The 14,473-nt window shown below is 51.5% G+C and overlaps 7 protein-coding genes across 7 annotated transcripts; 5 read left to right on the forward strand and 2 right to left on the reverse strand.

The window, feature by feature from the left end:
* Nucleotides 1-172: 172 nt before the first annotated feature.
* BDZ99DRAFT_459946 (uncharacterized protein) lies at nt 173-2,244 on the forward strand. Its single transcript, XM_033719271.1, has 2 exons — nt 173-1,933; nt 1,995-2,244. Exon 1 carries the CDS (start codon nt 371-373, stop codon nt 1,766-1,768), a length of 1,398 nt encoding a protein of 465 aa, XP_033581202.1. The 5' UTR covers nt 173-370; the 3' UTR covers nt 1,769-1,933; nt 1,995-2,244.
* Nucleotides 2,245-4,286: 2,042 nt separating this feature from the next.
* Nucleotides 4,287-4,825, forward strand: BDZ99DRAFT_473335 (uncharacterized protein; the record flags this gene model as incomplete). The annotated part of the gene is made up of 3 exons (XM_033721822.1): nt 4,287-4,293; nt 4,347-4,504; nt 4,568-4,825. 3 exons carry the CDS (start codon nt 4,287-4,289, stop codon nt 4,823-4,825), a joined length of 423 nt encoding a protein of 140 aa, XP_033581203.1.
* Nucleotides 4,826-6,189: 1,364 nt separating this feature from the next.
* BDZ99DRAFT_380058 (uncharacterized protein) lies at nt 6,190-7,414 on the reverse strand (the record flags this gene model as incomplete). Its single annotated transcript, XM_033715175.1, has 2 exons — nt 6,190-6,683; nt 6,754-7,414. The coding sequence occupies 2 exons, from the start codon at nt 7,412-7,414 to the stop codon at nt 6,190-6,192; spliced, it is 1,155 nt and encodes a 384-aa protein (XP_033581204.1).
* Nucleotides 7,415-8,122: 708 nt separating this feature from the next.
* Nucleotides 8,123-11,068, forward strand: BDZ99DRAFT_234006 (actin-like ATPase domain-containing protein). Its single transcript, XM_033713541.1, has 8 exons — nt 8,123-8,695; nt 8,767-9,373; nt 9,426-9,492; nt 9,548-9,815; nt 9,872-9,971; nt 10,033-10,142; nt 10,196-10,445; nt 10,497-11,068. Exons 1-8 carry the CDS (start codon nt 8,592-8,594, stop codon nt 10,830-10,832), a joined length of 1,842 nt encoding a protein of 613 aa, XP_033581205.1. The 5' UTR covers nt 8,123-8,591; the 3' UTR covers nt 10,833-11,068.
* Nucleotides 10,932-11,295, forward strand: BDZ99DRAFT_233986 (uncharacterized protein). Its single transcript, XM_033713540.1, has one exon. It carries the CDS (start codon nt 11,041-11,043, stop codon nt 11,230-11,232), a length of 192 nt encoding a protein of 63 aa, XP_033581206.1. The 5' UTR covers nt 10,932-11,040; the 3' UTR covers nt 11,233-11,295.
* On the reverse strand, nt 11,231-12,340 carry BDZ99DRAFT_459948 (ureidoglycolate hydrolase). Its single transcript, XM_033719272.1, has one exon. It carries the CDS (start codon nt 12,304-12,306, stop codon nt 11,359-11,361), a length of 948 nt encoding a protein of 315 aa, XP_033581207.1. The 5' UTR covers nt 12,307-12,340; the 3' UTR covers nt 11,231-11,358.
* Nucleotides 12,341-12,517: 177 nt separating this feature from the next.
* BDZ99DRAFT_379928 (golgi transport complex component Cog5) lies at nt 12,518-13,888 on the forward strand (the record flags this gene model as incomplete). The annotated part of the gene is made up of 1 exon (XM_033715170.1): nt 12,518-13,888. The coding sequence occupies one exon, from the start codon at nt 12,518-12,520 to the stop codon at nt 13,886-13,888; it is 1,371 nt and encodes a 456-aa protein (XP_033581208.1).
* Nucleotides 13,889-14,473: the final 585 nt, after the last annotated feature.

Consider the following 14,473-nt stretch of genomic DNA (forward strand, 5'->3'; position numbering starts at 1 on the left):
CAAGATCTCGGCCTTCACGCCTTGCCCGGACCAGCAAGCCGGCGGAGGACCACGGTCACGGTGCTGGCGCTGCTCAGGTCGACTCATCGAGCCTCACCCTTGCACAACTCCCCCATATTGGGCCATCGTCATCCAACAGAAAGCCGCAGCTGCCAACACTGCATTCACTCAACACCACCACTCAACACCACCCCGGAGCACCTTTCTTTTTGCGCATCACCAACCCCCGCTGGGGCCCCGCGCATCACCGCACGTGTCCGACTGGCGGTCAACCTCACTGAGCCTAAAACCCCGACAAGCCCGGCCCCGTGTGGCCTCGGTCGCCAGTGCTCTCGTATGACCTGTGGAGTGCCCCCCAGTGATGTCTGAAATGCCATCTTCTCTCCCTCTCAACGCCCCCATGGCCGCAACTACCACGCTGGTGGATCTGCTGTCCAACACCCTGGTCTTGCGCCAGACGGCGCCCTATCTGCCCGTGTCCGGGCTGCTTGCCCTAGCAGCCACCTCCAAGGCCTTCCGCCGCCTCGTGCAACAGTCTCCCGATGTCTTCCGCTATCTCGAGCTCTCCGACGTCAAGTCCACCTGGCCCAACTACGTGCCGCTAGACTCTGGAGGGATAACCTGGCGCAACCAGCGCATGGATGAGTCCCTAACCGAAGACGAGTTCTACTCCGGCCCGATCCGCGGCGTCTTCTCCCACCTCCAGCGGGCCAACTTCCTCAGGAACGTGCATACACTGGTGCTGGACGGGCTATCCGTACCTGCAGATCTCGTGCAGGAGATTATTGCGGAGGATCGGTTCAATGTCCGCATTCTCTCGATTAGAGAGGTTGTGAACCTGAACGAACGGAAGCTTATGGACGTCTTGAAGTATGCCGTCCGCCCCACCAGACCGGAGGGTACCCCGAAGCTCAAGGGTCTGTACGTCTTCGGAACCCGAAAGATGGACCACGACCTGGGAGATCACTCCCCGAAGAAAAAGAAACCCCCACCTGGCGCCGAGTGGAACCACCGTTCAGCGGATGCCCTCAACGCCTCCCTTGCCCGAACCAAAGATAAATGGTACCAAAGCCATGGCAGTATGATCCATAGGCGCGTTCCCCACGAATGGGGCCCTACGCTCCAGGCTTGCGAGGGCATCATCTTCTTTGACGCTGTTCTCTGTCGAGGACCTCGTCACGATGCTTCAAAGGCCTACATCCAGGCAGGACAAAGTAGCGGCGAGCCGCACCCCTTTGGATACCTTCCCCCGGCCATTGCCACCGTCGCCTTGGGCCCAACAGGATGCGCTAGCTGCCACTCGACTCCGGAAGGACCAGCAGTATTCGGCCAGTCCCCAGCGTCCCATCTCCCCCTTTTGGGCCCTCCACCTCGACAGTCAGCATCTATACGTGCAGCCCAGGAACCCATCACAACGGATGGCTCTGGACCACCGCCTCTGGTTGTCCGCTGTGTAGACTGTCTCAAAGGGCGCTGGTGTGAGCGTTGCCATAAGTGGTGGGATGAGAACTGCTATGCAGGCTCGTCAGTGACGGGTCGCACTGAGCTCCAACAAACCGAGTACTTCGAGGAGAAAATCGACTTTGATATCGCGGTCGAACGAGAAATCAAGGTACTTGAAAACCTTTGCTTCCCTCACTGCTTCGCCAGCGTCATCGTGCCCAAGTGCAAGGCGCTGGCAGCAAGGATCACCGCTACCTTGGCGCACGAACAAGTAGAGACGGCCGAAGCAAGCAGCAGTTCTGCGAGCCTAGTTGGATCCGGATGACAGCCATTTTTTGGTTGGACCTGCGAACCGACTATGTGCAAACAGCCTTGACATCCGGTCGTGGCGCGCCAAAGTATGCTCGCTCCATCGTCGAGGGGAAAAGGCTAACCTGCTGTGATTTAGATGATTGGCGTCAAGCGGGATTGTTTTGGATGCGGATTCACTGTACGCGCCCTTCTCTTTCTTCAAACGACCGAAGTTTGTTCATCTAACTGACCTGGGATAGTGTTTCGAATGCAAAGAGGCATACATCCGCAAGTGCGGCAAGTGCCGCAACGAGTTCTGTCCCGTGGACAACGAGAATTCCTCGGCTACTACCGTGGGTTAATTTTCTCCTCCAGTATCGCCCTCTCCTTTCCTTCCAAATGTTGACATAAACTAATGATCTGCAGTGCGACTGGTGCAGATACACTGGACGACGGACGAGGGAACCTTACTAAATTATGCATTAGCTATGGCGAAGAAAAGCGAGCGGGAATTTTGACTTTCCTGCTTTTATACTTCGCTTTGAATCTTGGATAACGAACGGAGGACGGCGAGACTGGTTGGGATGGCAAATCTCCCCTCTCCATTTTTACGACACGGCGGCCGATTGGCATGACGAAGAACGAAGATACCCCACTCCATTCCAACAAAAACAATTTGATGTTCTGGTTCACGAGCTTTGCGACAGAATGCGTGCTGGTCAATGCGATTATGTGGCATTTGACGTTAGTTTACGTTAAAGGCGACTCAACTTCCACGTGACATGGTCTGCACTGACTTGGTTGTCCTGTTCGTTGGCGGCATCGGATACTTGTTGACCGAGAGGCGTGGACGATATTCTTTTGCTATTCTCTCTCCGGAATGATTGACTAAGACGCTCGAGCGGAGGTAGTAACACACCTCCCACTGTAGAAGTGTGGCCTTGTTCGTAAATGAGGAGTATGTCTCCACCTCAAGATTGCCTTCCAGTGTTTGTAACGAAAGTTGATCATAACCCACGCGAGAAGAAAGGTCGCCGCCCTGAAAGTCACCCACCCACAACGGCTCTTTGCAACTTAACACTAGCAGGAAAAGAAACGTACCCTTATCTACCTACATCTAGCACATGAGCCCAAAAGCAATTTCCAAGGAACAAGACACCACCCTCTGAAGGTCTCTCTAAAAAGGAAAAAAGTCCAGAGCGGGAATCGAACGCGGACCTACACAATGAATATAAAAAAGAAAAACAAGACCTAAGGTTAGCATGTTGGAGATACGGGACAAGGTTCCTGCTGGTTAGTACAAGTAGGGTTGAAATTTTTCGAAATATATGGAGAGGTTGATGGTGAGGAGGGGGTTTTAATTTTGGTGAGGGCATGTGAGGGAGGAGACGGCTCCGATAAGCAGTCTTATCTTACCTCTACAGTGCTTAAGATGGATTATTGCTGGGCCAACAGGAGTTGGTTTAGGCTCCTCCGCCGTTTGCTCGGCATATTCATCACTATTATACCATCTCATCTCTAAACAATTACACTCTGTTACGTCCAATGCTATTAATGTCGAGAAAGCAGAAGCCACGCGTGAATGATGGGGTACGAGTATTCCGGTCCGCAACGTAGCGTACTTTTGCTTGCGACTCGAGTGGACTGCCTAGGTCTTTATTGGATTAAGACATGGAGATATGGCTACTAACAGGTACATTAGTCATACAGAGGCGTGCAATGGTGGGGTCGTTGGCTTGATGTTGCAGTCGCATTCTCGGCGAATGTGAATATGGAGATGACGAAGGAGGTGGATATTGAACTGGAGGAGGGAGCGTATATCATGGGCATACTGATTTGGGCGAGGGGCATATTATCAGGAGAGTCGATTAGGTGGAGAGCATCTTCACGGCTCCAAGTAGAGCATTTCTCTTTCCTCAATTTTATCTGCTGTAGCTTCGAAGGTGCCACGGCGCTTAGCCTTTCCCGGATCCGGCCGGATCGCCTATCTTTTCCGACAGTCTAAGACGTGTTCGACGGTCACAATCCAAGAAGGTTTACATCCAGACTAGTCTTTCTTGAACGGGCGAGTTGAATATTCAGGGTGTGGACCAATGACAATTCCGCACGCAAAACCCGACACCAGGCGCACCAGCAGAGGCGCCACTCTACGAGCGCCGCAATGGAAATACTCCGCTTCTCCCAGCTGTCTTCATTGTCTTTCGCTTCATTCTTTCGTCCCTTCATGTTTGTGGTCTCTGTTCGTCTTATTGCAGCTCTTCTCGGTTCTGGTATCTAGCATAAGCTTGGCGAAATACATATAATACCTGTTCTTCTCTTCTTCTACTCACGCCTGGTGCGTGGCTCCGCAAAGACATGCTATTTACCGTCCAGAGCTGTCGCACCTAACGATGTGCCATGTAACGACTCCGCAAGACAATCTCACTGTTGCGGTGCCGGCGATACCTGCCTCGACAACGACCTTTGCTACGATACTTCTGGAACGGTCTCCCAGCAAAGCTGTACAGATATAAACTGGGACCCCACATCGAAACGCTTTCAGTCGTGCAAGAATGGCGAGTAACTACCACCACTGTCATGTCTACGGCCGTCCATTGCTGACCTACATATAGCGCGAACAAACATCCCCATAACCCCCACCGGCCTGTTCATCGACCTCGCACATGGCGTGCGCGAGTTCTGCTGTGACGTCGGCTCCTACCGCGCCAACAACAACACCTGCCTCTTCCTCGGCGAAGGATCTGTCCCCTTCGGATTTTCGTATGGCAAGGTTATTACGGATTGAAGCACTGGCTCGACTGAGGTCTTCAATTCTACTCATACCCTCACGCAGAACTATAATTCGACCGCCAACTTAACCGAATCAGCCACCGCTCAAATTGTTACCATTACTGCGTCAGGAAATAGCAGCACCAGCAGCACTACCACCACTACAAGCATGACTGGTAAACTCGCCACCGTCGGCGCCGGGGTTAGTGTGCCATTAGTGCTCGCTTTAATGGGGGTCCTGTTCTTACTCTACCGCGAGAAGAAGGCGGAAGGGATCCTGGCTAGGCGTATTAGCACTGCGGAGGAGGATAAACGGGCCTAGGTGGCGCAAATGCAGCAGCAGCTATATCCGCCGTATGCTTATCCGTTTAATCCAGCTATATATAATGCTCCCCAGCATTAGCATCAATTAATAGGGTCGCCGAAGGAGTTGGACGCAACGCGAGTTGGAGAGCTGGATGCGAGGAACAGTCGGTAGGTCAATGGGGTGGTCTAGCCGCTGATGCCGCGGAGAAGTGAGCGAGGGGTGATATAAGAACGCTGCCGCTGATTCTGCTGGCACGGCACTTAGCCAAGAGGATGTCGGCTAGTTCTTTCTAATAAGATAGACTAGGACAGGGGGCCTTCAAGTGGTTTAACTTCTTTAACGTAGTCGGCAAGCTAGTGGGCCATGCAAGCTAGTGGGCCACCCAATTTTTGGTGCGATTTAGACCTTTTAGCACCCCAGCAATCTCAACAACTACGAGATATAAAGTATAGCTTTAAGATTGCATATACTATCTAGCTCATTTTAATAGCTAAGAGAATGTTTGGAGCAGTATAGCAGCGTAATCCTATTATATTGTAGGTATTACTTGATTTTAGGGGCCAAAACTAGGCAACATTTTACTGCGGCTAAACAGGGCTATCAAGAGATCTAAAAAATTAACAGATGATATTAAAATAACCACGGATATCATTATCCTAAGTCACAACCTGGAATATTCTGTGATTGTTAAGATTGCTAGGGTGCTAAAAGGTCTAAATCGCACCAATAATTGGGTGGCCCACTAGCTTGCATGGCCCACTAGCTTGCCGACTACGTTACCAGTGCTAACCGCTTTATAATAACCATGCATGTACTATATAGAGTACTTCCTTTATAGTTAGTTCTATAACCTAATGCCTTTTAGATTCATATACTTGTCATCTGCTGTCTGGTACCAATGTCTGTATTTCGGATTTCATATCTGCAGTGCAACGTTCTTTACATTGTCCCTCTCGTCGTTCTACATCTACGTAATGGTGCTCAAGCTACTCAGAAGACCGAATACTCTAGGAGCTTACACTTTTCTTCGTTTTAGAACATATGCTTAGGTAATAACTGTTTGAAGAAAGCCTGAAGTGGTCTGATGTAACGCTCTGATCACGTGGCCCCTCGCCGTTGTGGCTGAGGCCTGCGTCGCAGTTCCTCGTCATCTCAATCCCATCTCATTTTGACTGTCTTCTCCCACAACTCTGGATCTCTGTTTGGCTCCGTCTCCTGTACTTCAGTCTTTAGAGTTGCATCATGACTCGTAGGAACAAGTTTACAGCGGTCGAATAGCGCGAAAATTGGGGAGCTGGCTGCTACCTTTTCACACCTCTGACACTAGGCCCGCACCGGTAAATGCTACAGGGATAGGAAATCATGCTTCAAGGACGACATCATCTTCGAGGATCCTCACACGTCACCTCCATACGCAACAGCAAGGTTGCCTCATTGAAACTCTCCCCGGTGGATTTTCCTCTTTTCACGACGGCCGGAGAGGTTACCAGGGAGACCTTCTGCTTCCCTCCCGACACCTTTTCGTCCTTCTCCAACTCCATCATAGAGGGGTCAAAAACGGGATTACTTTCTTGCTCGTGGAATAAAAATCGCACCCCAGTTACTTGTCTACTGATTTCTTTGTCGAGTTCGAGTGCCTCGTCAAGAATTCTCAGAAACTCCTCTTGATATCCCTCACTATCGGGCGATCGATACCAATAGATCACGGCCTCGACTTGGTCGATAGTCTTGGCCTTCCATTGTTGGACTTCCTCGTCCACTTCATGACTCAACTCCCTAGTCATCGAATCTAAGAGAAGGCCGACTGTGTTGGCTCTCCAGACATGAAATCTCTTTTCCGCCTCAGGGTTCAGATATGTCTTCCCTTCTGTGTCTAAACAATGATCTCAGGGTAAGTGTCAGCGTACATGGGCCTTCCTAAAATGCTGCATGCTCATACTCACCGGGTTTCAGTATACTGTATAGCTTCCACATCGAGCGGGAGCCCCTACCAGCCCATCTGAAACGATTGAACACATCATCAACAAGAACGTTCCAAAAGAACGCCTGAATGATCTTCGGACGCTGTGCCGAGCTAAGTAAATATTCAAAAAATTTGTCAGACCCAGGGGTAGTGGATTCCAGGGTCGCGTAAAGAACACTATTCTCCAGAGGCCGTCGAACCCTATCCAGCGGCTCCGAAAAGTACTGGATAGCGATATTCCGAATGTTGTATCTCAGCCGCGTTATCAAGTCAATCAGGTAATTATCTGTAACCTGGTAGAATCCGGAACCTTGGCCCTGCCTCTGGATTTTGTTAAGTTCTCGCGCTGCTAGCTTCCAGCGCTGTCGAATGTCCTTGGCCTTGGACTTCATCTCACACAGTTCGCTCTCTGCCTTTTCTCGAAGCTTGCGCTCCTCAGTGAGCTCAAACTGCAACTCATCGTGGAGAGCTACGCCTGAAGTACGCAGATTGAACTGCACTTCAGGATCACAATCACTCCCACTATAGGCTGAGACCGAGAGCCTTTTGGGGGATACGGGCGGCAGTATTAGGGGGCTCTCTGCTGCTGCATTCTCAGATGCGACGCTCTGAGGCTGAGATGCGAATTCGATGCCGGTCATTGCAGTGCTTGGAACGCGAAAATCTAGCGTCGGAGAGTGTATGGGATTCGATTGCGGAGACGCATCCATCCTTTCGATTTCGTGTCCGCCTGAACGGTTTTGATCCTGGTACTCGGCTTGGTCTTCAAGCGATTGTAATGGTGGATGGGACGCTGTCATTGTCTTTGCTAACGGCTGGTAATTGATATCGAAAGTCTGGGGAGGAAAGTAAGGAAGCCGGCAGATTTCAAGCAGATGGAAGAAAATCTCAGCAGCAAAAGGTCTCAGCACCACATGGATTGGGAAAGGTTTTTCTGCAAAGTGGCCAGGCTTTGCCTTCTGTAAGCCGTAGGTTAATCTGCAACAAGGCTGAAATAGCCCAGCACCACAAACTGTCCCGACCCTCCCATCATGCTGTTAGGGCAGCTTCAGCTGATCAAAAAAGAAAGGAGTGGACAGGGAATCATGCACCTTTGTTCGAGACTGGGTCCAACTCATGCGCACTACAGCATGTCTTTACGTCCGGTGAACTAGCGCTAAAATCAAGCCACAGACTTACCGTATAAGGTAGCAATTCCGGACGCCCTTAGGGAGGATTAACAGCTGCCTAGCCAATGAATCTTCAAGCCAGCTGACTATTAGCCCAGAAAAGGAGGTTTACAGGGGTCGACTCAGTTTCCGCGCTAGTTCACCGGACGTGAAGAGATGCTGTATGCCACCTTCCCGCGAATAGGGCGGCGTCAGCATCAGGTTGCAGATAAGGCAACCATCAATCATTAGTGAAAAGCCTAATGAAGAACGTCCCTCATGCAAGCCAATATTGGAATGTATTAGGCTGGAGTCTTGGACCGGCCTGTTGTGGTCACTTGGCCCGCCCGGCTCGAGTCTGGATGAGGCGCGAATCTAGGGTCTCAGCCTGATCATAAACTTAGGGAGGGGAACTAACACTGCTTATTTGAAGGGTGTAGCCGCGTCTGTATCACGTGCAAGGTCCACTACGTTACCGCGATCGGACATCTTTCCAGCTCTTAGCTCTCTCTTCTCTAAGGACTCAGCCTGATCACTACGAAGCTGGAATCTCTGTTCGATTTTCTAGTTTCGCAAAAGGTTCTTCCTCAACCTTCTTATCTCTAGTGTCTTCACGATTATCGACATAAGCTTCGGACCTCTTTCCTGGCGTTCATCTTAGAGCCTTAGCATGTTCACGGCAGGCTTGGCTAGTAGGCCTAAGCTCATTGATGATGCGTCGTCATTCCACGACGACGACGATTTCATGGTCATCGGAATCGACTTTGGGACGACGTGAGTGTTCACGTTTATCTTCCTCGATTGGGTTAACTGCTTCGAGCTGCCAACTCTCATCGTTTAAATAGATACTCTGGCGCTGCATGGGCGACTGGAGAAGATTTCGCAAGCGACCAAATCAACCTAGTCACCAGCTGGCCAGGGACCGGCCTAGAAGAGGGTAAAGTCCCCACAGAACTATTCTACGAGCACAATGAAATCATGTGGGGATACGAAATTCCCCTTGATGCCGATCCTGTGCGCTGGTTCAAGCTTCTCCTGCTGAAGGACGAGGATCTGGACGAGGAAATGCGCTACAACGAGTTCATCCTACGTGGACGCAAGATGCTGAAGGAGAACGGCAAAACCGCTATTGACTTTATTTCTGACTTCCTTCACGCCATCTGGATACACGTTCTCGAGACTGTCAAGAAAGCACATGGAGAGACGGTAATAGATGCCTTGGCTTTCCACGTCGTCATTACAGTGCCGGCAATTTGGAAAGGGTATGCAAGACAGGGAATGGAGGAAGCTGCGAAGAAGGCTGGGATTCTGGACCGGAGAGCTGCTGGGGCTACAACTTTGACTTTTGCTCCTGAGCCTGAGGCGGCTGCTTTATCCACCCTTTGTGAGCCTGGGCGTAAGGCGAAGACTGGTGAGGTCTATATGATCTGCGACGCTGGAGGTGGTACTGTTGTGAGTAAAGATAATAGCTAGTGCATTCACAAAAAGATGCTGACAGACGTAGGATCTTATCAGTTATAAGATTGGAGGAGTCAACCCAATGAAATTGGACGAAGCCGCTGAAGGAACAGGTATGGGCCGCATTTTGTATTGGCTAGTGGAAAGTGTAGCTGACGCATCGTCTAGGTGGTCTCTGTGGTGGCATCTTCATCGACGAAACGTTCGAGAGAATGTGCAAAGCTCGGCTTGGCCGGAAATGGGACCACCTGAGCAAGGCTGGAATTAAGGAGATTATGAAGGGAGAATGGGAACACGCCATCAAGCCACAGTTCATGCCTGGAAATAGGACGAAAGAATACATCGTTAGGATCCCGGCCGAAGCTTTCGGTAAGTCGAGCCTGGATGATACTAGCCGACAACCATTCATCAAGAATGGACGTATTCATTTTAGCAGGTAAGCTTTGCTTTTGAGAACGCATTTATTGTAGATAACTAACCTTGAAGATTCAGCCCGCACATCCAATGGGTCTTCACCGAGACCTTCTCTGGCATTGATGCTCTTGTAGATGAGCAACTCCGAAAAGCGGCCAAGCAGGGCCTAAAACTCTCTGTGAGCGTGCTAATATTGACACCACTGCTTCATTGGCCGAAATAAGATTGACGATGTTTAGGGTATCATTCTTGTCGGGGGCCTAGGCGCAAGCCCCTATTTGTATGAGCATCTGAAGAAGAAGCACGCGAAAGACGGCATCGATATCTTGCAATCAGTTGGAATGAGACCGTATGTTTCATCTAAGGCTTTAGAAGTCCTTCATCGCTAAGAGACGTTTCCAGCCGAACTGCCATTTGCCGCGGCGCCGTTATCAAAGGGTTTATTGATGGGTGTAGCGCTGTAGATACCTCCGGACTAGACTCCATGACCATAAGTCCCATCCAGGTGACGTCAACAGTGTCTAGATTCAGCCTGGGCATGAAAATTGGGATTCCCTTTGATGAGAACAAACATCTCCAAAAGGACAAGGAATGGAGCATCGTGGAAGAAAAGTGGATGGAGTATAATCAGATGCAATGGTTTCTGAAGAAGGTATGTGATGTTAACACTTGCTGCAAGAAGTACTACTAAGATTTTGCAAAGGGAGAAATTACGTCAAAGAAAGATCCTATCCGTTTCTCCTTCTATGAAGCCTATGAAAGAGATCCAGAGGGGTTCTCCCGACTCCAATTGTATCAATGCAAGGACGAGGTTCCGCCAAGTCGTCGCACTTCGAGCGTAACGGAGTTGTGCCAGGTTAGCCGTTCGATTGACGTCCCCTTCTCCGCCTTCACGACCGTCATAAACTCCTGCGGCGAGAGTATCAAGAAAATCTCGTGGGAGGTTGAGGTGGTTCCCTCTGGAGCAGCAGTGGAATTTGCGTTCTATATCGACGGCAGGAAACAACAAGCGCAGAACGCGCTGGTCCATTTTCAGTAGAGGATCGCTCTGCCATTGATCCGAAGGAGCTTTCTTTCCCTGTCCGATCCGCAGGGCATCCGAGGGCTGTGTAACTTCTGGACCATTCTTCTAAGGCGTTAATGGAAATGTTTTGGGAGTGCCACTAGCCTTGTGGAGGTACTGGGGCAAGCTAGACGGTGTCTCCAGATCCCGGTATCTCATCTCGTACCTCCCAACTCTATCTTTCATGCAACGCCGTTTGTCTTCTATCTTGATACTGATGACTTGGTGCCTTGAACTCAAATATCCTTTTTTGCCTGTACTGGTAATAACGCATACGATTCTGATGATCTATCGCGTGGAGTTCCTTCGGAAAGGCGGAGGCCGGGTCGGCCTACAACCACGACGTGAGCTCGCAGGTATAGTCACCATGACTTAAAAGGGGTCGTAATCATAATATCGTATATACATTTTTCGGTTGCCACGAAATACATTACATTAGCATAAATCCATGAAGACATACCCGTTTTTGACCCAACTACTCCTTAAAGCAAGTCCCAAATTCTCACAATTTCGCCTTCACAGCCCCTGGCCCTGCCTTTACCACAATTCTTCCCCTAACGTCAGTATCCACAGCTACTGCAATCCCCTCTTCGGCCCTCTCATCCACCTTCAGCTCCACCTCCTGACAATCCTCAACCCCAACCCCATTCACAAACTGCACCACCACAAAATCAACCGCCTCCTCCCCCAGCACCACCATCGGCGCATGCCATGTCCCCGCCCCATACGTCACCGCCTGCTTCCCACTCGCCACAAACGCCCTGATATTCCTCAAGTCCGGCAACCCCGGCCCCTTCGGCCGCTGGCTCGGATGCAGCCGACTATATGTGCTCGTCGGCGGCGCCGCCTCATTCGTAAACGGGCTCGCCCGCGCCCGCGCAAAGATCTCCCTCACCGAGCGGCGCTTCTTAGCCCGTTCGGGGGTAGGATAGGGCGGATGTTTATCCGTTCGGCGGCGCGAGGCCGGGAGGGTGGGCGCGACAATGACGAGGTATTGAGTCTGCTCTGCTGCGCCGATGCCCATTGGGATGAACGTTTGGGTTGTAAACGGGTGCCGTTCTAAAATATGCACGTCGAAGAGGGCTCGTGACCCAGCGTCCCCGTCTCCGCTCTCGTCGTCGAAGTCGATGTCGCCCCAGGAGCTCGGCATGCTGGCTACGGGCTCGTGTGGGCGCAGGTCGCGCGGGGAACACACGAACATGTTCATGGAGGCGTGGGCGGGTTTGCGGCTCGGGGCGAGGCTGTATAGGTTCGACATGTGCGTCACGTCGAGGTATTTGCGGGCGGTGTTTTGGTTTGCGAGGACGGAGGGGGGAGGGGGAAGACGTGCGGAGGGCGGCGCGGGGGAGGTGGTGGGGTTTTCGATGACGGTGCCGAATTGGGAGAAGGAGGATTGGGTGAGGAGTTCGATGGGGATGCGGAGGGTTGGGGAGGGGATTGAAGGCGGCATTGTGGTGGCTGGAGCGGGATTAGCTGTATTGTTGGCAGGTTGGTGGTGTTGTGGAACTCAAAGGTGGAGGTTGAAGTCGGGGGGTGTTCTTATCGATAAGCTCCCAAGGAAGGAGCGTTAGAGCGTCCCTGCCGCATAACGAAACCTCAATTTAGGTACTTACGATACCCTCCCTCACTCTGCGGCACCAGTGTTTCTCCTAGCGCCCACGATGGCCGACGCAGAGCCCTCATACATCGACTACGAGGCCTTCCTGGACCCCTCCTTTTCGGCCACTTCCTTTGCCAATACCTTGGTGCTCTCGACGAACAACCCCTCGGATACGCCCTTGGATCTCTCGACCCCTCTGTCTCGTGTGCTCTTCGATGTCCAGGAGATCGATACCCATATTGATACTTTGACGACAAAGTCAGCCCTGCCTTTACTGGAGCACACCAAGGACCAGGCAGAGTCCAGTGGGCGGATATTGAAGGAGGTTGAAGGCCAGGTCGCCAGTCTCACCGAGTCGTATAAAACATTGGAGAGGGAAGTCATTGAGCGATATGAGGTGGCGGAGCAGGTCCGGCTCACGGCGGAACGACTATGTCAAACGGTCAAGATCGGAAGGGCAGTGGCGCGCTGTCTGATGCTTGGACGGCAGCTGGAAGTACAGATGGCAGAGTTGGGTACCTCAGGCGCGGGTGCGACAAAACGGGAAGATCACAGGGCTATGGTTCGGTCATCGAATACGCTCCTTTCGCTGCGCCAGATCTTTCTAGCGTCGAGACCCGGAGAAGAGGGCGAGGATTTGGACAGGATCAATGTGATTACGACGCTGAAGAATGAGCTGGCTGTGCCGTCCGAACGCACAATCACGTCACGGGCCCAGCAAGTGGTCAGAGAGTTCTCAATGTCTTCATTGCTAGCTTCAAATTCCTCGTCCGGCCAATCGTCGTCTGCGTCGACCTATGCCCAGACGGAAGACACCAAGTCTCGCACCACGTCAGCGCTGTTGGCGCTTTATCTCCTGTCTCCAACGTCAGCAAACATATCCGTGGACCAGTTTCAGCCCTCTCTTCTCATAAACGCGTTGCAAGATTACTTGCAAACAGCTCTCAAGTCATCTCACGCGGCGCTTTCCCGTGCTCTTGCGACGCTGCCTTCGCTGGATCGAGCTCTGCTAGAAATATCAGCTCGTTGTCAGAACATCGTAGCGTTAGAGGCTCTTCTCGAGTCTACTAAACAACCAGCACATCCGCTTTTGGAGCCATCAACACCAGTAGAGGAGGAGAAGCAATCCGCAGATTTTCTACACCCGTTACTGCTGAGTCTTGATACTTCGTCACTCCCGTCATACTTTTGGCGCTCATTGGCTTCCAACTTGTCTCCACGAGTACAGGAAATCCTGAATCGTGGGGGGGTCTCGGCAAGGACATTGCGGTCCAACAAAGACCGCGTGAGAGATGCAGTGCGGGAGTGCGTCAATCGAGGCTCGCAGCTACCAACTGGTCCGCTGAGTAGAGGTAAAACGGGCTTGGCAGGCAACTGGGAGCGTGAAGCTGCGGTCATGGTCGGGTCAATAGTCGGGGTTATGGGCCGATGAGCTGGTAATGCCATTATAGTAGATGATGTGAGGATTTTGATGCCGGATCCAACCGAAGACCTTCTGTGACAGCCAAGCGTGAAGGACACCCGGCTCAAGCTGCCTGCAACGCCTGATCCGGGAGACGCGACGGCCCTATCATTTGGCACAGTCGGAGCGATGTGATTGTCAGATGCTCCTGCAATAAACGATCCGTCTGAAACATTACTGTGGTGCTGAAATCACACGGACTCATCAGAGAAGGGTCGGAAACCATAGAATGTTCGTTGGGATGGTTCAATGCATTCATTTCATGTCCAGTTAAATTGGTGACACAGTGCCTCATCACAAGACCGGGTAGATACAACCTTCTGGCACTGTTTGCAAGTAGTTCGGATGTTTCGCTAGATCTGTACGCATTCTCTAACGGTAGACAGCGCTGTCCGTGGTGGCCTAGCATGTGCATAAATCGTGTAGAATCATGCGCTTTGACGCTGATCTTCAAAGTATATTGAAGTACCTGTGACGGTAGCAAATAGGTACACAGACCTGTGACGAGGCATTGTACGCGTAAATGTATCGGCTCCACGGGCAGGCGCGGGAGCG

Source organism: Mytilinidion resinicola (assembly GCF_010093595.1).
Source record: "Mytilinidion resinicola strain CBS 304.34 unplaced genomic scaffold BDZ99scaffold_4, whole genome shotgun sequence".
NCBI lineage: Eukaryota > Fungi > Ascomycota > Dothideomycetes > Mytilinidiales > Mytilinidiaceae > Mytilinidion > Mytilinidion resinicola.

Excerpts from the sequence above, each read along its gene's own strand:
- BDZ99DRAFT_459946 (XM_033719271.1), top strand. The coding sequence starts at position 371 with ATGCCATCTTCTCTCCCTCTCAACGCCCCCATGGCCGCAACTACCACG.
- BDZ99DRAFT_234006 (XM_033713541.1), top strand. The coding sequence starts at position 8,592 with ATGTTCACGGCAGGCTTGGCTAGTAGGCCTAAGCTCATTGATGATGCG. Across the intron at positions 9,374-9,425 it reads ACGCTGGAGGTGGTACTGTT|GATCTTATCAGTTATAAGAT; the intron begins GTGAGTAAAGAT and ends TGACAGACGTAG. Across the intron at positions 10,143-10,195 it reads CAATCAGTTGGAATGAGACC|CCGAACTGCCATTTGCCGCG; the intron begins GTATGTTTCATC and ends AGACGTTTCCAG.
- BDZ99DRAFT_233986 (XM_033713540.1), top strand. The coding sequence starts at position 11,041 with ATGCAACGCCGTTTGTCTTCTATCTTGATACTGATGACTTGGTGCCTT.
- BDZ99DRAFT_459948 (XM_033719272.1), bottom strand. The coding sequence starts at position 12,306 with ATGCCGCCTTCAATCCCCTCCCCAACCCTCCGCATCCCCATCGAACTC.